Source organism: Beta vulgaris, chromosome 3 (assembly GCF_026745355.1).
Source record: "Beta vulgaris subsp. vulgaris cultivar EL10 chromosome 3, EL10.2, whole genome shotgun sequence".
In the NCBI taxonomy this organism is placed as follows: domain Eukaryota; kingdom Viridiplantae; phylum Streptophyta; class Magnoliopsida; order Caryophyllales; family Amaranthaceae; genus Beta; species Beta vulgaris.
In genome coordinates this window covers 9,090,417-9,110,098 of record NC_079204.1, presented here as the reverse complement: position 1 = coordinate 9,110,098, position 19,682 = coordinate 9,090,417, and the positions used below count along the sequence as shown (strand labels likewise).

At 36.2% G+C, this 19,682-nt stretch overlaps 2 protein-coding genes across 3 annotated transcripts; one reads left to right on the top strand and one right to left on the bottom strand.

The window, feature by feature from the left end:
• Nucleotides 1–6,740: 6,740 nt before the first annotated feature.
• Nucleotides 6,741–15,321, top strand: LOC104906477 (single-strand DNA endonuclease 1). Of its 2 annotated transcripts, XM_010695236.3 has the most exons (14): nt 6,741–6,926; nt 7,564–7,721; nt 7,939–8,000; nt 8,098–8,225; nt 8,647–8,698; nt 10,375–10,447; nt 10,533–10,606; nt 10,689–10,748; nt 10,857–11,025; nt 11,267–11,366; nt 11,590–11,672; nt 12,682–12,782; nt 13,588–13,718; nt 14,357–15,321. In XM_010695236.3, the coding sequence occupies exons 1-14, from the start codon at nt 6,859–6,861 to the stop codon at nt 15,093–15,095; spliced, it is 1,998 nt and encodes a 665-aa protein (XP_010693538.2). In that variant the 5' UTR covers nt 6,741–6,858; the 3' UTR covers nt 15,096–15,321. The 2 variants fall into 2 exon arrangements, with proteins under 2 accessions (XP_010693538.2, XP_010693539.2); XM_010695237.4 differs by lacking the exon at nt 6,741–6,926 and having other exon boundaries at nt 7,658–7,721; nt 8,094–8,225.
• Nucleotides 15,322–16,783: 1,462 nt separating this feature from the next.
• Nucleotides 16,784–17,939, bottom strand: LOC109136352 (uncharacterized mitochondrial protein AtMg00810-like). The gene is made up of 3 exons (XM_048640196.1): nt 17,504–17,939; nt 17,359–17,444; nt 16,784–17,257 (listed from the first exon to the last, which is right to left on the bottom strand). The coding sequence occupies exons 1-3, from the start codon at nt 17,937–17,939 to the stop codon at nt 16,784–16,786; spliced, it is 996 nt and encodes a 331-aa protein (XP_048496153.1).
• Between the last annotated feature and the right edge of the window lie 1,743 nt (nt 17,940–19,682).

Genomic DNA, 19,682 nt, shown 5'->3' with positions numbered 1-19,682 from the left:
GTTTTTGGTTGGCTTATGTTTTTAGTTGGATTGTGTATTTGGTTGCCTTTTAATATGGTTGTATATGGGTTATTTGGTGGCTATTATTTTTTGGCTATGAATATATTTTGGTTGCCTATGAATATATTTTGTTGCCTATAAATCTGTTGGTTGGCTTCTATTTTTGGTTGGCTTCTGTTTTTGGTTGGATTGTGTATTTGGTTGGGTATGAATATTTTTTGGTTGGATTGTGTATTTGGTTGCCTATGAAAGTGGTGGTTGGGTTCTGATTTTGGTAGGCTTCTGTTTTTGGTTGGATTTTGTATTTTGGTTGGCTATTTTTGGTTGCCTTGTGTATTTGATTGGGATGAATATTTTTTTGTGATTGTGTATTTGGTTGCCTATGAATATTTTGGTTGGCTGTTTTTGGTTGCCTATGAAAGTGTTGGTTGGGTTCTGATTTTGGTAGGCTTCTGTTTTTGGTTGGATTGTGTATTTTGGTTGGCTGTTTTTGGTTGCCTTGTGTATGTGGTTGGCATGTATTTTTGGGAAGCCTATGGGTGTTGGTTTGGATAGGAGGTTTGAGGATGAACAATGGCTAATGATGTACTTCTGTTTTTGGTTGCCTTGTGTTTTTTGGTTGCCTTCTGTTTTTGGGTGCTGAGTTAAGTTAAGTCCCCCACTGTTTACACAATGAGTCCCTCTTGCTTCCCCCCTTGAGTCCCAAATGTATTTTAAAAAGTAAAATCCAAATGATGAAGGGACTCATACATTGGGCTTGAAGAGCAATAGATGATTTGCTCCTTATTGGTGTTAAACCAATAAGTTGAGGTTTAAATCATCCATTGCTTCCTCAATGAGCCATTGAATTAACCCTGATGGATTTTAAAAACACACACCTTAATTTAAACTTGTTGACATGCAAAAGAATAAAAACAACCATAATTGCTTGACTTCATTAAATGCTTGCATCACTGCTTATACAAACCAGTCCTTGAACATGTACAAAATAGTCTAATAACTAAACAAGAACCCCCCAAAACTTTCTGGTTTGCTTAGAAGTGTTGCTTCATGTTGTCCATAATCTTTAACAAAAAGTAGATCCTGTGTATTTGTGCAAGTAGATCCTTCATCTTCTTCTATACTAGATATATACCAAAAAGTTATGTTCCTTCATTAAATGCTTGCATCCTTCATACACAGTGTAGTTATGTTCAAAAATAACTTGCCACATCTTCTGCTCATTCTACTCTTGATGTGCATCTAAGTAGTCAAATGCTTCTCCTACATTCACAAACCTCTCATTCAAGTATGTAACTGCCTCATCTATCACAGCTTGGTCCACTGTTACATTTTCTGGAAGTAATCCCAATCTCTCTAACTTTCTCTTTGCATGGTGTGGATTCTTGAAATTGTTCCCCCCTTTGCACTTTAGTATTTCTACCATAACATATTGTAATTGCAACCAAGTGTACTTCAAAACTTCTGGGTCAAAGATATCATAACAGTCCTGCACTCTTAAAATCAGTTCATCTAGGTTCTTAGGAAATGATTGATATTGTAGTGCCTGAATTGCTCTAAAAAACCCCAAGTCTAGCACATTTAAGTCAGGGGACTGAGCTGGCTGATTGATGAGTTGGATATTGAATCCATTCTGAGTTGCTGCTGCAATAAATTGTGGGTCTGATGCATGAATGTGAGGTCTAGCATTGTCTTGTTGTATGTAGATTTCTTTGGACACACCTTCTGGCCAATTCCTCATTATGGCAGGTATGATAGTGTTAACTATCATATCCCTCATAACTGGTAGTGTAACACTTTCAATTGCCTTTGTCAACATAGTACCTGCCCTTCTGTTTTTTGTTGAATACTTAGCTCTTGCATACTCAACAAAAGGGTAGATACCAAATTTCCCATCATGTATCATCCTTCCCTCACTGTCCTTAATAGGTCTAGATGTGGCACACATGAACATGGCTTTTATCTTAAACCTCTTGGACTGACAGCAACTATAAGGGTCATCTTCAGCAGGAAGCAAATAAAACCTTCTCATATCTGGACTTAAATAAAACCACTTCTCATCTATGTGAACAACATTTTGCATGTCAACAAATTTAGGTGGTTGTGTCCTTGTTGCTGGTAATATGTGTTGTAACACCCACTTCATTCTTTGAATCTTATGATCTTCAGTCAGTTTTGGGTGGGTGCTGCTAGTGTGACTTCTCAGCTTGCCCCGTTTCAATAGACTGTAAACAGTGGAGGGGGGATTTTAAGATTCCAGCAAATGCCCTTATACTTGTCCTCAGATTAAGTGGGACTGACTGAAGTCATTTGTCATCATATACTTTAAGCTTCCTACCACATCTTCCTGCTTTTTTGTTTCTCACATCTATGGCATGCCCAGCTTCTCTCTGTTTTTTGGCATCTTTCCCTATCCTATCTAATGTCATCCTACTTATGCCATGTTTTTTTGCTATTTATGTTTTTAAACCCTATGCAAATTTACCATTTATTTCAGAGGTAAGTAGGTCATCAACCAACATTCTTCTTTTTGTTAAAGTTAAATGTGGTTTTTGGCTTGATGAACTTACATTGTTTTCTATTTCTGTGTTTTGTTGTTGTGGGTTACCCTGCTGATTTGGTTGGTCTGATTGAATGCCATCTGCTGCTGCTGTACCTCCATCATCATCCTCTGTGTCATCATCACCATCACTGTTGTAATGTGTCCACATCTCATGCATCAGCAACTCATCCTCCACGCCTTCTATTTCCAGCAGCTCTTGAAGGCAAAACTCCCCTGCTCCTCCATCATCTGCTGACCCCATCTGTTTATAAGTTGGACCAGATTTTTTGAAGACTGAAGTGTGAAGTTTTTTGTGGAAACTTCAGTTCTTAATTAAGTAGGATTTTTTTTGTAATTAATCATGTGCAATGTGTGTGCAGTGAATTGTGGGTTTAATCTGATTTTTTGTAAAAAAACTAAACCATGGTGCTAAACAATATTTTCTCTCTCCTCATTTTGGGAAATAAGCCCCCATTTAATGTTGGGGGTTTATATAGAGGATAGAGTATGATTATGGTATGCTTAAAGTAACTTTGAAATTGGGTAATATAAATTTTTTGCAAATTTTCAGCTTTGTGAAAATTTTGGAGGGAAAACAATTTGGTGCCAAAAAAAAATTGGCTCCCCCACTTTTCTCTCTCCTCAGCCGGCTAGAATTGGGAGGGAACCAACTAGTGGTCCCTCTTTTCTCTCTCCTCCTTTCCCTTAAACTCCCCATGTGCAATGGTCCCCACCCCTTTAATCCCCTATACTTATTCTCTCCTAATCACTCCTCTAATTTTTGCCTAAAAAACCACAATTTTTGAAAGTGTAACATCTAAAAAAAAACGGAAGAAGTATATATTTTTTAATAATACAAGAAATTCCTGAAAATCTCACCTTCTTTCTCCCTCGAGTTCAATGAATGTGGAGGAAATTCCAGAATCTCTTGGGGTTACTTGAGGTGAGAGAAACACATAAAAGAACGAAACCCATTGATAATGGTAATTAGTAGTTCTGATGTCGAGTGTGTTTGTTGCGGCGGAGGTGCTGTTTGTGGTGGTAATTGCGTCGGCCGCGTCAATTATTGATGGACTAGCCACCTCATGACAATCCTTCATCAATGAACTAATACTATTTTCTACACAGTATTTTGCAACACAATACGGTGCTTGAGCTTCTCATTTGCCTTTTTTTTTTTTCTTTCGTTGAAGAAATTAAAGAGTTTTTTTCCATTTTATTTTTCCAACATTTTCTTATGTGATTTTTGTTTCCTATTTTGTAAATAAAATTAAATATTTCAAGAGATAAACATTAAAAAACTAAGAAAATGAAATCCAGTTGAGGGGTTTGACAGCAAGAACTAGCAAGAAGAGGCTTGAAAATGGAGGAATGAAGCAATAATTGCAGAAAATCCAACAAATATAATCATCTTACATCAAATTATTTGAAAGAGTTTGAATAATTATGATCAAATTCGAATGAAATCAAAGGAAGAGGAGAGAGAAAGCTAATACCTCAATGACAGATGTGTTACAGAAATTATGAAAGAAAGGAGGAGAGAGAAAAGCGTCATAAAGGATAGGTGCACAACTGTGGATAAAATATCTAATGCATCAACAAATACACTTTGAACAAAATATCTAAAGTACGACATGTTCAAAAGAATCATGAGTCCATGAGTCCAACATCACAGTTCACCGATGTTCTCTTTCCTACTCCTTGTATTTTTATTTAATTACTCCATATGTTTTACGTATAATACAGTGTTTACATTTTATTTTTGGTATATTAAAATATTGTACCTACTTTATTTTTTGTCAATTTATTTGGATTAAATTATCCTCAATTTTACACAAATATTTTAAAATATTCTTACCTTTCTTTCAAAATGGCTTAAAAGCTCGCTAGGCCGGCCCAAAATATCGGAAGCTTGGCCCCGCCCACAACTTTATCCCGAAACGGACCACTTTTTTTTGGGCCAACGCCCGACTCGACTCATGATAACAACTGGTCAGTTGTGACTGCACAGAGCAGCGCCCCAATCAAATCATATGTCGACATGTGGCTGGGTCGTCAGATTGATTTGTTTTGATATTCAGACTTTGTATTTGAATAACTTCAAAATTACAAATCTAAAAAAAAAAAAAATCGCCAATTGTCATGTTTATTTATTTATTTTGTTATATTTTGACACACTTACGAAATTAATTATTTTTTGGATCATGAGTGGGCTGCATTTGTCAAAATAGGTCATAAAACTTTTAAGATGAGAGACAAAGTTTATGAGAAAAAAATGACATGTTTTTTTTAGACATAAATGAGCATAGTCGCATACTCTAATTGAACTACTACCTCTGTTTTTATTTAGTTGCAACGTTTTGACTTTCACGCTTGCCAATGTACAATTTCAAATCGTTTTATCTCTAATTGTATGTAAGTAAAAATTATAAAAATTTGATATTATGAAAGCTTATATCGAAACGAATCAAACAAGACCCCACATGACTATATTTTGTTTAACATATAAATCAATAAATGTGGTCAAATAAGAGAACATGAATAGTGCAATTTGTCAAACGTTGCAACTAAAAAAGAACGGAGGTAGTATATCATTAGCGGAAATGAACATCAAACAACGTGCTTCATCTTTCTTTCCTCATCTTTCCATATTTTGTGTACTTCGAATTGGCTAATATTTCTTGGGAGCTTAGTTGCAAGATTTTATGTCTTTTTTAAATTTTTTAGTGCAATTAGTAAATAATAAAATAATAGAACCTATACAAATTGAATAGGTTCCAATATGACATCTAAAAAAGCATTTTTTTTTTATGTACTGTCCTTGTATTTTACAAAACTTTACATTGTACCGACCCTTTTGAACTTTCCATTTTTTACCCTTAATTTGTTTATATGTCACACAAAATATCATTACTAATGAAAAATCATACCCCAAACCCCACTCAACCTTCAATCCTTAAGAATTATACATTTATACCCCCAAAATTCCGGTTAGCTAAAATGGCTCAACAATCTTATCCTACCCACATGGTAAAAAAATTCCAAAATCTATTGCTTAGTATTTAAATGTAAGAGTATTAGGTGTAATGTTAAGAAAATTTAGGGGTATAATGTGAAAAATCTAAAAAGGCTAGAGATTGTAATTTATCATAAAATGTAGGGTACTATATAGAGTAAACCTAAAAAAATACTTCTAGATCATCTCGGAAGTACTAGTAATTAGCAATATTCGAGATGACCACTGGTGTAGGTTGGGTGGGATGGTCCGTGGTCCCTAGTGGGCCGTGCTGAGATTTCATGGCCTAGGATCATACCGTGAAATACACGGTTTGGGCGGGCTGAAAAATTCTGGCCCACACCGGTCTGTTACAAGTTTTCACGATTCGAGAAAGCGGTTCTGGCGGTTCGTGAGCTGGCAGGTCGACATATAATTTTTTATGGGGTGTGCTATACACAACGAAAAAAGGCTAAATACAACAAAACATATTAAAAGACTAACCTACCCTTTTGGGAGGTCATTTGTGACAAATGACCCGCTTTGGAGGGAGTCATCTATGACAAATGACCCCCTTATATGGAGTCATCTATGATAAATGACTCCATTGTAGTACATATAATCGCAATCCTGAAAATATAAAATATGACTACCACTTTGAATAATATATGACAATAAATTTGAAATCTAAACGGTTGCATACTCACCGAATTGTTGTTATTATTTATTAAAGCGAATTCTAGTTGAAGCCCAATTATAATAAAATTAACCATGATTATGGTAGGCATAATTTTAAATGTTGTATTTACCGTATATAATTTGATTAAAATATATACAATTTGGTTGAATAATTACTTGGACTGGCCAAGTCCAGTTCATGAGCTGTGTTGGACCAGTTTCGCGGACCGGATTGGGCCATTTTAGTAGTGGGCTTTTGTGGGTTGGGTTCAAAAAATTTGACGCACAAACCACCCACCAATTTTACCGTTCGAGTTGGGCTGAATTGGGCTTTTGCGGACTCAACTTACATGGCCCAAGAAACAGGCTGGACTGAATGGGTTAGATTGGCCAGGTTTGTTGGCCATCGCAATGGCATGATGAGGCAGCAAAATAAACCCAAAGGTGGTCAAATGTTTGAACCGGTCGGTTCAGTAATCAAGCCATAATTATTTTGAAACATAAATAAACGGATACCAAATTCAAACCCCCAAAAAAAAATTCAAACCCCCAACGTTTGTTTTCTTCATTTTTTCTCTCTCCTCTAATCACTGTTTTCTCTAATCTTTCACCATATTTTAGTGAGTGAAAGAAAGCAGAATTTATGGGTGTCAAAAATTTGTGGGATATCTTGGAGCCTTGCAAGAAAACTTTACCACTTCACCATCTTCAGTGAGTTCTCCCTTCTTTTTTTCTACTAATCTTGCTTTTATTGCTTGTTATTCACCATTTTGATTTTTAGTTAACTTTTTTTTATATTGTCTAAAGATAGTTCCTTTTTTCTTGTTTTTTTCTCCCCTCCTGTTTAATTTATTTTTAGTAGAAACTTAATTGGTGCATAATTGGGCAAACTTTATTGTTTAGTTAATCATTTTCCAGTTTCCATTAATTTTTTTGTATTCATTTGTGCTAAATCTGGGATAATTAAGTTCAATTTTGTTGATAATTTTCATCTATTTCTGTTTGTGCTGAAGGTTTATTTTTTAATAAATAAATCATGTTGGGTTGACTGATATTTGTGAATAATTTCCAATTACCTATTTATAAGAGCAAGTTCTTAATATTGTAGTGGCACTAACTGCTTGATTATCCTCATATAATTATGGATTCATTATAACTCTACTACCATGATTAAATTTGTATGGTTTTTAGTCAAAGTCCTTTTTTTTTTCCTTTTATTTGGGCTATATTGTGCTTCATTTGGGTCCAAAAGAAGTGTAGTTTCATGCTATATATACAAGTTTCTATGTTGAATTTAGTGTTTATCATGTCATTAAAAAGTTTTGATGCATAAACATTGGGTTTACAGGAACAAGAGGGTGTGCATAGACCTCTCATGTTGGATGGTGCAGCTCCAAAAGGTTAATAGAACATACTGTGCAATGAAAGAGAAGCTTTACCTTAGGGGACTTTTTCATCGATTGAGGGCGCTCATTTCGTTGAACTGTAGTGTCATTTTTGTAACTGGTGTGTTCTCTTTATGGCCTTATATTATTTTCCGGATTTGTAGTATCTCTGTATTTTCATTGATAAGGCATTAAGACTTGAAAGGAATTATAGGGTTAGTACTTCTGTTGATCTACTCATGTACAACTAATTGATTTAAAGCTTAAAAAATGATTCGAACTCATCAAGGACTGGTTTCAGGATTAGCTTAATTTGCATTTTATTTGTTGTCTAATAGATGGAGCTATCCCTGCTATCAAGATTTCGACATACAGAAAGCGGTTAAACTCAGTAAATGAGGTAGATATCATGTACTTTGATCTCTCCCTTTTTGTTTAGAATTTAGCAAAGAGAAAATACTGTCATTGATTCTCCTCAACATTTTGAATCAAGATAGGTTACACAAGATGATGTAGACAAACACAAACTTGTTCCCTTGCGAAGAAATATGGGTTCTGAATTCTCTTGTATGATTAGAGAGGCTAAAACCCTTGGCATGGCGCTTGGTGTTCCTTGCTTGGATGGGTAATGTTTATTTCTTCTTCTGATTTCAGCTTTAACAGTGAGTTTTAGTAGTTCAGCTAGTATTAAGCTGGCTAACAGACATCCTTCTACTACTAGATTTTAACACTATTTTTTCTCTTTCTCCCTCTTTTTCATGTATTAAAATTCAAGAATTAAGATACTGATGTGTTTCTATGATTATATGGAGAGATTTCTAGTGCTCAGCAAATTACAGAAAAAAGATTGAAGTTGTGAATTATCTGGAACCGTATGTTACATTTTGTCATCTCTAGCATATGTTTGACTCCCACCCCAACATTTGTAGACTAAATCTTCAAGTCTAAGGAACGATTGTGAGGCAATGTCATATGGTTAGGTCTGATATAAAAGATGGTAGACTTGGTTGTAAAGTTTGAGACTTCGCCTTTTGTATGTGTTTCAGGATTGAGGAAGCTGAAGCCCAATGTGCTTTACTAAACTCAGAATCATTATGTGTGAGTAGTATACCTTTTTCTTCTTTGTATATGCTTCACCACTTCCATTCTAGCAGATATTTCAAGCTTCACTTATTTATGATTGTTTTTCTATTTATTGGAAACTGAAACTACCATTTGCCATGTGCAACATATCTATTACTTTCTGCTTTTAGTTTTAATAACCGCTAGAGGGATTTGAAAGATGCATAATACATGTGAGGTTCATATGGCTGATTAACGGTTAGTTGCATGTGAAAGAAGTGAAAGGGTAGAATAGGAAATAAGGGATGAAGACTATCTTCCTTTTTCATCCTTTCGATCATGCAAGTTTCCATTACGGGTGTCTCACTTTCTTTGAAGGTGGATGTAACATTTGATATTTCCAGTTGTTAAGACATGGTAGCATGTGTATAGAAAGTTGTATATCTCAACTATAAAACACTAAAAACTCTGTTTCCTAGGTTTCTCCGTAAATATTTCCAATCCTGAAAGCCCTGTTTTTTCCATGTCTTTGAGATAAATGTTGAGCTCAGGGTGATTCTATGTTTCCATTAAGTGATGGTGGTTGATCCTTTGACTTAAACTGTTTCACATCATGTTTGAATGGGTTGTGGACTTTCTTTGTCTTGTCAAAAACATTGTGAGGTCTAAGGCTCCTTTTGATGTGCAGTTTTGGACTTTTCGTACTTGAGCTATGATAATTAGGGAGACCCCATAGAAGACTAAATTAATGTACTTCATGTTGCTACTAGGGGCATCCTTTGCTAACATAATATGCCGTCAACCAATAATCTTCTTTCTTTGTGGCATTCAAAATTTCTTTATCTGGATAACTCAAGCAATGTTAAAAATGTTTCAGTAGCATAAACGAGAAGGTTGAAGGATAATTGAATTATTGAAATATGGAGGCGACCTCCTTTGGCAATTTGGTGGAGTATCAAGGAGAAATCGATATATTAGGATACAATGTTCGAGATCTTCATATCAAGTTGGTTTGATGAGGTTTTTGTTTGGATTAGATAATTTATGATTTGCTTAGTCTGAGTTCATGATGTTTCATGATTAGATAATTTATGATAATTTAGCCTGAGTTCATGATGTTTCTTGCTCCCCACTATGTTGGGGCGAGTATAAGAGTTATCTTTCTTTTTAATCCTTTTCCTTGCTTTTGTGTTCTGGTGATACTTCCTTCGTGTCCTTATGATATTATTCATAACTTATTATAAGAGAAGCCATCATGAGTGTTTTTTAGTTGCCTTAATAGTAAGTCTATGAAGAAAAGGCCAATTGCTAGAATGAAATATTTTAGTAGCCCCCCTTTAGGCATGTCTTATTGTCTTTAGACCTCTAGTTAAGTGGGGTGTATTTTGTTCGTGGTCTATGAGTACCCAAAGACAAGTTTGATTCCTGTTGCGTGCTAGCTGGCCCCACAACCCAAATCATAGTATGATTTGTGTGTTACTCAGGAGGCTCCGCATGTAAAATGATTTTTCTCTAATACTTGCATTCTCTTTGCTAACTAGAGAGTGTTTTCGATATATGCTGTCACTCAATAGGAGTGGATATGTTTTCCCAATTGTGTCACTAGCTCTATAAGATATTTGTAGTTTGTACTAAAAGGAAAATTCTGTCATTTCGTGCGGACGAAGGGCAATTTTAATTGCTATAAAGCTGAGTTTCCTATATCATTACAGGATGGATGTTTCACTTCTGATTCAGATGTGTTCCTTTTTGGAGCAAGAACTGTGTATAGAGACATATGCCTTGGTGAGTGATTTAATTGATTTTTTCTTCATATAATCACTCAGCAGCTATTTTTACAACAACATTAATGCTTTCAATTGACTAATAGAAAAAGGAGGGTACGTTGTTTGCTACGAAATGACTGACATAGAGAACAAACTTGGACTTGGAAGGCGTGCACTGGTGAGTTGTTTCTTTATGCTCGGACATCAGTTATCTGATTGAGTAGTGTGGCTATAGTTGATAACTTAGTTGTACATTCCAGGTTGCCCTAGCCCTTCTCTTGGGAAGTGATTATTCTCATGGAGTTCGCGGGTTTGGACCAGTAAGTCCGGATACCTTATTCTGCTTTTTTGAATGTAGAGCAGTGATAACTATTATTTATTTCAAGTTATGAGGCCTTAAGGTTCCATTGCCCTTCACTTGGTTACAGGATTCAGCATGCCAAGTTGTTAGATCAATTAGCGAAGATCTTGTTCTTCAACATGTTGCATCAGATGGTTTATCTTTTTTGAAGTCATTGAAAACTTCGAAGAAGCATGGACAGTATCCTGAGTGCCTTGGGAAAGAAAACTTTGCAGATCAACAAGTAAAGTTTACTGGTGGGTCAAATTGACATTTAAACCTGACCATTGCTTGCTTAATATATATATATGTGTGTGAAATACAGGCCTATTTGTTCTAGGTCACTTTCGGCTATATAATTTTGTCATGGCATTTTGTAATCGGTACTTTTGACGTGTCTGTCAAAGTCTTAGTTGATGTATCTTTTAACTGTAATGTTTGTGGTGCAATAAACATGTGAAAAATCCATGAAAAACTTTTTTGATTCTTTTCCCTCAGAACATCAGCTTCCTTTGGACAAAGATAAGGAAGTCTTGTCAGTAATTGAAGCATATATGAAGCCGAAGTGTCATTCAGCTGACTCAGATCCTGTGTATAGGTAACGCCTCTATTTTCCTGCTACAACATATGCCTTGTTGCTGTTTTTGTGGCACGGATGTTTGGTACACAAAAGTATACACACTTTTGCTATATTGCCTGTACTAGCATGTTCGCCGATTGACCTGCTTTTGTCTATTCATCTGTTGCACGCCTCCTGTGTGTCTTAAGATGTTTTTTTAATGCAAGACCAGAAGATAATTGTGTTGCTTGTATGTTTTCAGGGTTCTAGCTGTGCTTCCTTTTCAGCGTGATGCGCTTCAGCAAATATGCTCTCAGTTCTTTGATTGGCCTCCAGAGAAAACAGGTTTTTGCTATGGCAATAGATCATGCAAATAAGTTCAGCAGTACCCTTTTCCTCCCCCTCCCCCTCCCCCTCCCCCTCCCCTGTCTTCCCAATTCCTCCCTAAATCAGTATAGCAGTATCACTTAGATTAGTAGTGTGATAGTGTCTTTGTTTGCTTTAATGAAATGTCTAAAAATTTATGTGTTTGGTGAATGTAAGCATTAAGATGCATTTATTGGTATATCACTTTAGAAGTGGTGATTTGACTAGAGATATACTGTTTAAAGACTTGAAATCCCAAGATTTCCATCATTATCAATCAAGCATTCTTGTAATGTTTAGCTAGAGCAATTGTTTTACAGTCAGATATATTGGCCAGATCAAATCCAGACTCAGAGATTATAGGTGCAATCTGTTATGAATTTGGGAAGAATTATCATCATGATAAAATTAAGGTTTCCTAACTGGGGGTGTATCATTGTCGGGAATACTAAATAGTCTAATTATCTAATATTCTCCCCCTCTCATATATATATTAATGGGGTCAGTAACTCAAATAATTAGTGGTATACTATTTCTGTTTATTTTCGAGTTCTACCGTATTGAAGTGTTGCACTACTCACATAACGCACTTTGACCATATTGTTTAATAATATATAAAAAGAAATGTTATCATGTCAAATGTGACTGAACTAGTCTCATTGTGTATTAATGTTTGCCTTTCTATAATTCGTAGTTTTGTACTAGTGGATTTCAAAGATATTAATGGTAAACGTGAAAGCCAATATGGTAGAAACAATTAAAAACAGAGGAACTCATTCAGCATTCTGTAAAAACTAGTACGCCAACAGCCCTTTGCGTGGACTTCTTTTGAGAAGTTGCCAAAATTTCGTGCTCTTTTGAACTTTTAATTTTAATGTTCAAGGAAAGTGGCTACTTGTAATTTGTTGTCTCATATCTGTCTCTAGATCTTATAGAAAACTGGTGTGCAAGCTCTGTTGAGATTATACTTCTGTTGAACCAATTTCAGATGAGTACATCCTTCCTAAGATTGCTGAAAGAGAGCTGCGGAGATTTGCCAATTTGCGTTCCTCTTCTTCACAGTTAGGAGTTACACTTCCATTGCACATGGTAAGCTCTCTTTGCCCTTTGGTGATAATTTGCTCATTGTTTCTTTTCGTAAAGTACTTGGTGGGGAACTGGTAATTCCCTCTCCAAAGTCCCACTCTCACTTCAAAAAGCTTTTTGTTGAGATATCATGTTTCGGTAATTTAGATAATGTGAGATATTATGAGGTTTGAGATAATTACTAATTAGTTCAGATAATTTCAAATATTTCCAATAAGTTCTAATAAGTTGTACAATAAGCTTCAATAAGTTCGAATCAATTCCAATTTCCAACAAGTTCACATAAATTTAGCAAAATTCATGTGAGGAGACCACCGCACCACCCCTTAATTCGACAATTATGATTGTAATAGGTGAAGTAGTAAAAATTCCGTAGGGCATCATACATAGAAGATATTGACGAAGTGTCATTATGGAAATATAACCAGATGAAGAATTTCAAAATCAAAATTAAAAGAAAAAATAATATAGGGCATTATACATAGAAGACATTGACCAAGCGGCACTGTGGAAATATAACCAGATGAAGAGTTTCAATCGAAATTAAAAGACAAACTGTTTTCTAATTCCGATACTAGTGGGATCTTGTGCCGTCTGGTGCAAGCCTAAATACTTGGAAGACTGTGAATCTAAAATTCCTTCTGTTTTAAACTCTACCTGGCATCAATAATATTACACATCTGAAAAGTGTGATGCAGGAAGCTCATGACTACCTGCAGAAGGAGTCGCTAAGATTTCCCCTTTAGACAAATCATGCGTTAGCGTCATAGTGTCATTAAATTCTTTCTTCTTTTTTTCTCAATGACAGATGCCAAAAAGATGTCCTATATCTGAAGTTCTCAAGCATAGAAAAGTTCAAGGTAGAGAATGCTTTGAAGTTTCATGGGAAGAATTTGATGGCCTTAAAACATCCATAGTACCAGCTGATCTTTTGGAGAGGTAATTATAGATCCATAATTTTTAATTTCTACCTGCCTGTTGAAATGACTTCATAGATGTAGGATGTTGCGAGTTGATACTTCATAGATTATACTCCCCCTGTCGCCACATATACTTCAATTATTCAAGGATGTGTAGAAAAAGTTGTCACATTTTCTGTAGTAATGCTTTACGATTGAGTTTCTTAATATGGCACTACTTAAACTAAATGATGAAGAACTGATAAGAAATTAGACAGATATTACAAAGGTTAATTCTGTCATATCGTCAATTCTGAACTCACAAGGAGTTGGACGACGTGGCTATAAATCTCTCCTGCGGAGAGAGTATAATTTTCTTAATACTTTTGGGATGTTGTCGTTTGGGAATTTGTTTATTTTTTTCTTAACGAAGGTAAGGTAAGAGCATATTAGGGTAGCTCCCCTTGAGCAGTAAGGGATTTTGCCTACTTACAGACTATGTTCAGTTGCATAGTATCACGGGTTGCATTGGCTTATTATTTTATTAATCTATATGGTACTTTCTGAGAAAGGCATGCTCTCTGAAGCATATATGCAGGAAATATGTATTGATTACACTCATTGTGTTCTAAGGTAATCCATGTTTAGCTGACAGAATGACTATCACATTTCTTACAGTGCTTGTCCTGAGAAGATTGCAGAATTTGAGGAAAGGAAAGTTCAGATAAAGAAACAGAATCGTCGTAAACCCAAGTCAAAGAAATTAGATGACACAGCTTCCGTGGCTAATGTTGATACAAGACTCCAAAACCTGTTACTTGACATTGAGTATGAGGAGAACAATTCAAGATTCAAGCCAACCCAAGCTTCCGTTATTAGTGTTGATTTGAGAACTGAAAGCCCATTACTTAACCTCGAGTCAGAGGACAATACAAGATGCAAACCAACCTCAAGCTCTAGCTTGTCAGCAGCAGGAAGCAGCTTTGAAGTTGACTTAACAGTTTCTGAGAATGATAATTATGTAAGCAACATTAACGACAAATCCCCTTTTGATCACCAACTTAACGTCGAGTCTGAGGACAATGCAAGGTGCAAATCAACATCATGCTCTAGCTCATCAGCATCAGGAAGCAGCGTTGAAGTTGATTTAACAATTTCTGACACCGAAGATTACGCCAGGAACATTAATAACAGATCCACTTCAGATGACCATTTAGATTGTCCCATGAGTATGGATACTGATGTGATTGATCTCATAAGCCCGTCCCCAAGACTAAAGACACGGTACATCTCCAAGTGTCAAGGTAATGTAGAACTAGTAAATATTATTGATCTGAGTGATTCGGACATGGAAATAACACCTGAACAGGCTCAGAAAGCACGGGATCTCAGACTATCCCTGGCCCGCATCAGATAAGACTAGAAGAGATATCTTGATAATTTGAATTTTCTAGTGAATCTGTAATCAAATGTATCCTCTATTGCTAATTTCTTAGCTTTATGTATTTATATTTGTATCGACCGGGATCATTACCTGGCTCATCTCACAGTACTTCTAAATGGTTGTCCAACTGAGGTTGGGGTGTGGAAGTATCAGATTGGAATTTCAACCAAGAAATATAGAAACAAAAGCTTATATGCCATTTTAGTTACTTGTTACACATCCCTTTAACACACCTCGTCATTTCTAGCCTTTGCTGATATTTGCAACCATGTTAACTCTTACAGCTATTACCCTGGATTTGTGAGGTTATTGAGAGATGATAATTGATAGCCTGATAACTCCAATTTTCTTCATCATAGGGGGTATATAGTGGGGAATTTTCCAGCAAATATACATAAATTTTATTTACTTGTACTACTAAATTTTTTATGGATATGGTTAAATTTCGGAGAATCGGAATGTTGCTTTTTGAGTGAAACTTTTTTTCAATTGGTTTTGATGCAATGGTTATTAATTGATATTTCGTTGATGGACTTAGGAGTGTTAATCGAGTTTAGCAGCTCGAACTTGACTGAGCTCGCTCGATTGAGCTGAAAACTCAATAACCTTGCACGCAACTTAATTGTTTTCAATTAATTTCTCTTTGAAATAAAGTATTACATTAACACTCAATAAAAGTATATTGATCTAGTATAAAAGGAAAAAAAAATGTAAAAAAGAAAATATGATAATCAAATGCCTAAAAATAGGTGAACCGTAACTCTAAAGTTGCTCATGAGCAGCTCAACTTGACTCGAAACTTAGCGAGCACGAGTTGAACAAGTCTCTGCTCGTGATCTGTTGGATACCTCTAATTTACAAATCGGGCCCAAACCAAAGGCCGAAAAAGTGTGTCCAAAACCCACCCATTTTCAGGTCGTGTCCATGTTGATCATCTCTAATGTAAGCTAACATTAATGGCACGATACTATTTAGCCAGTAGACTATAAGAGCTAGATTTTTGATGTGGCTAAATTGAACAAAGTTACTAGATCATACTTGATCAACCTGCTATCACAAAACCCAATACCAAAAAAAAAAAAAAAAGTTTGGTCGATAAGCACATAATTATACTCTTATTCTATTAAATGTGTCCCTAAAAATGTTTGTATCTCCTGAATAAGCCGATTCAAATTATAAGTGTCCTTATATTTCCAAAAATATGCTTCTAGGACTAAAGAGCTCAATCTTGATACATTGGCCCAATTGGGCCCACAATGGTGGGTTGCTCGGGTCAATAGTTAGGAGACTGGTGAACGTCTTGCTCGTTCTCTTGCTAACAATTATCCAGACATTGATTTTAAGGTATGATGTTGAAGATTATGAAACAAATTTGACATTTTTATGTTAATATTTTGACTTTTGGGTTTGTGAAAATTTCAAGTTTTTTTTTGCTGGATTTGAAGTTGCAATGGTTTTTATGATATGTTTGTATGTAAAATTGACAAAATGATAGAGGCACAACAAAGCTTGAATTCTTCTCATTCACAATCACATAACTTCCCTAAAAGATAGGAAAGAATCCTCTAAAGAGGAGGTAATCAAGGAGGATCAAATTACTTCCCTAAAAGATAGGAAAGAATATATACATGAATATCTCAAAGATACCAAAGATATCTCCCTCAAGTTGGAGCATGCGGTGAACAAATGCCCAACTTGGATATGAGAAGATCAAACCGTGACTTGCCAAGAGCCTTAGTGAAAACTTCAGCCAACTGTGTTGTGGTAGGAACATAGGACGGAGCTAGTAAACCATCCTTGATGGCATCACGAACAAAATGACAGTCAACCTCAATGTGTTTCATGCGCTCATGAAACACAGGATTATGAGCGATATGAAGAGCGGACAGACTGTCACAGAAAAGGGAAATTGCCTTGGGATGATGAACCCCAAGACTAAGTAAGATCCCCTTGAGCCACTTGAACTCACAGGTAATAGCTGTCATCGATCGATACTCAGCCTCAGCAAAAGACAAGGAAACGGTGTGCTGCTTCTTTGTCTTCCAAGATATGGGAGAATGCCCCCAAGAAACTAGCCACCCAGACAAGGAACGCCGCGTGATGGGACAAGCAGCCCAATCAGAGTCACACCAACCCTACAGTGTGAGATCACTATTGGCACTAAGTAAAATATCGTGACCCAGTGTACCCTTCAAGTAACGAACAACACGCATGGCGGCATCCCAATGAGAAATACCCTTCTTTGTCTTCCAAGATATGGGAGAATGCCCTCAAGAAAACTAGCCACCCAGAAAAGGAGCGCCGCGTGATGGGACAAGCAGCCTAATCAGAGTCACACCAACCCTACAGTGTGAGATCACTATTGGCACTAAGTAAAATACCGTGACCCGGTGTACCCTTCAAGTAACGAACAACACGCATGGCGGCATCCCAATGAGAAATGTGAGTAGCCTGAAGGAACTGGGATAGAATGTGAACCGAATAAGCAAGGTTGGGTCGACTAACCGCAAGGTAAATGAAACGACCAACAAGGCGACGATACCACTCAGGCTCATCAAATAAGGCGCTTGTATCATGACTAAGACGATGATTCTGCTCCATGGGGACGCCAAAAGGCTTGGCACCTAATAAACCAACCTCTACAATAATATCAAGAGTGTACTTCCGCTGACAAAGAAACAAACTAGAAGCACTACGGGTCACCTCAATGCCTAAGAAGTACTTGAGAGAACCCAGGTCCTTCATCTTCAAACAGTCACTCAGATAGGCTTTGAACAAGGAAATAGTTGCATAATCATTGCCATAAAACACATACATCCGATGATTAAAAGAACGTCCATAGAGGATTTTCCAGTCCAACAAATTAATAGGTATAAAAAACGTTGTAGCAAAATAGGTTGAGAAGGAAGAAAAGGGATCATATGAAAGTCTAACACAAAACAAGTCTTTTTCCAGGAGTGTTGTAGTATAAAATAAGTCACTATTCTCTTAGTTTATTGTCATGTAATTGTGATTATTGCTTAATTTTTGTATTTAACCTTTTACTCAGGACTCATGAGGTCACTTATTAATGGATTAGATTATGAGGTTACTTATTAGAGCTCGTTTAGTTCACTATTTTTAGGCTCCAAGAAACGGAATCAATTACCGATTTCCTTTTGCCATGTTTGGTTCAACCTCTCACCAATACATTACCATTATTTGGTGGTAATGGACTCCCCCGATATGTTACCTCCCCTTCCCCTTCAAGTAACAAAATCCATTAGTTGGTTCAACCTCTAAATTGAATGTTTAGTCTTTTGTTTAGTTGCTTGTATGTACTTGTTGTCAAGAAAAAAGAGAGAGAAGTGATTGGTAGAAACCGCAGTCCACAAATGTTGTGACTGAAAAGTGCACTATCATCATCAAAATTTGTGTCAACGAATTTTGCAGTAGCGGACTTTACCATAATTTTTATTCTTCAATAACTTCCAACACTCATATTTGATATGCCTCTTTACACGACAATAGTTACAAATTTTCCCTTTGTTATTCTCACCACCAGCCACTAACCAATAAAGCATCAGATTGAGATGGGCTGCTAGATTTAGCAATTTACTTATTGTCAATTAAATCTCTTATGTAAGAAATCCCTAACATCATCCAAACTTGAATCATCCTTACCATATAATAGGGTCTCACTAAGATGCTTATAAGAAGGTGATAAAGACATAACAACCTAATAGCCATTTCCCCAGTATCGATTTTATGATCAATATTTTGCAGATCCTTAATTATTGAAGAACTCGTCTAAATGAGACTCGAGCGATATGCCTTCTTCTAAGCAAAGATCTAATCTTGATGTCTACTTTTGAGTAGAAGATGATTGGTGATACTTTTAGTCATATAAAGTGACTCCAACTTTAACCATAAACCTGCTGTAGTAGTCTCCCGAGCAACTTTTCTCAAAATTTCATTAGATAGAGACAGTTGAATTATAGATAGAGCCTTCAAATCTATATCCTCCCACTTCTCCCCTAAAATAGTTGTGGCCTTTTTGGACACACCGTCAACAACCTTGTGACAACCACCTTGAACTAACATGGCTTCCACTTCAATTTTCATAGGCCAAAGTTCACTTGCCTATCAAACTTCTCAACATCGAATTTCATTGTTGACATGATAAAAAAAAATTAAAACTTCTATGAACACCCTAAAACCTAGCTTGGATACCTATTGTTAAGTATTAGGACATTGTTGTATTTGATTTAGTGTGGAACAATAGTCAACAATAAAATATAAGGGAGAAAGTAATAAAGAAGATGAACATAATACACAAGGATTTACGTGGTTTGGTAAATGTGACCTAGTCCACAGGTGGGGGATTCGAGAACTTTTCAATAATCTTCAATGGAGATACTTAGAGGATTACAAGTAGGGATGTCAATGAATCAGAGATGGGTCGGGTGGAGCTCCATCCGCCCCATCAATCGTGACCCAAAACTCCATCCACACCATCCAATAATCCATCACCGCCAAAAACTTCACCCATATTCGCTCCACCCATCATTTGTAGGTGGG

Coding starts and splice junctions, on each gene's coding strand:
- LOC109136352 (XM_048640196.1), bottom strand. CDS start 17,939: ATGTATGTGTTTTATGGCAATGATTATGCAACTATTTCCTTGTTCAAA. Junction 17,445..17,503: donor GAAGGGTACACCGGGTCACG/GTATTTTACTTA, acceptor GACTCTGATTAG/GCTGCTTGTCCCATCACGCG. Junction 17,258..17,358: donor ATCTTGGAAGACAAAGAAGG/GTATTTCTCATT, acceptor CTCACACTGTAG/GGTTGGTGTGACTCTGATTG.
- LOC104906477 (XM_010695236.3), top strand. CDS start 6,859: ATGGGTGTCAAAAATTTGTGGGATATCTTGGAGCCTTGCAAGAAAACT. Junction 11,026..11,266: donor TCAACAAGTAAAGTTTACTG/GTGGGTCAAATT, acceptor CTTTTCCCTCAG/AACATCAGCTTCCTTTGGAC. Junction 11,673..12,681: donor TTGGCCTCCAGAGAAAACAG/GTTTTTGCTATG, acceptor AACCAATTTCAG/ATGAGTACATCCTTCCTAAG.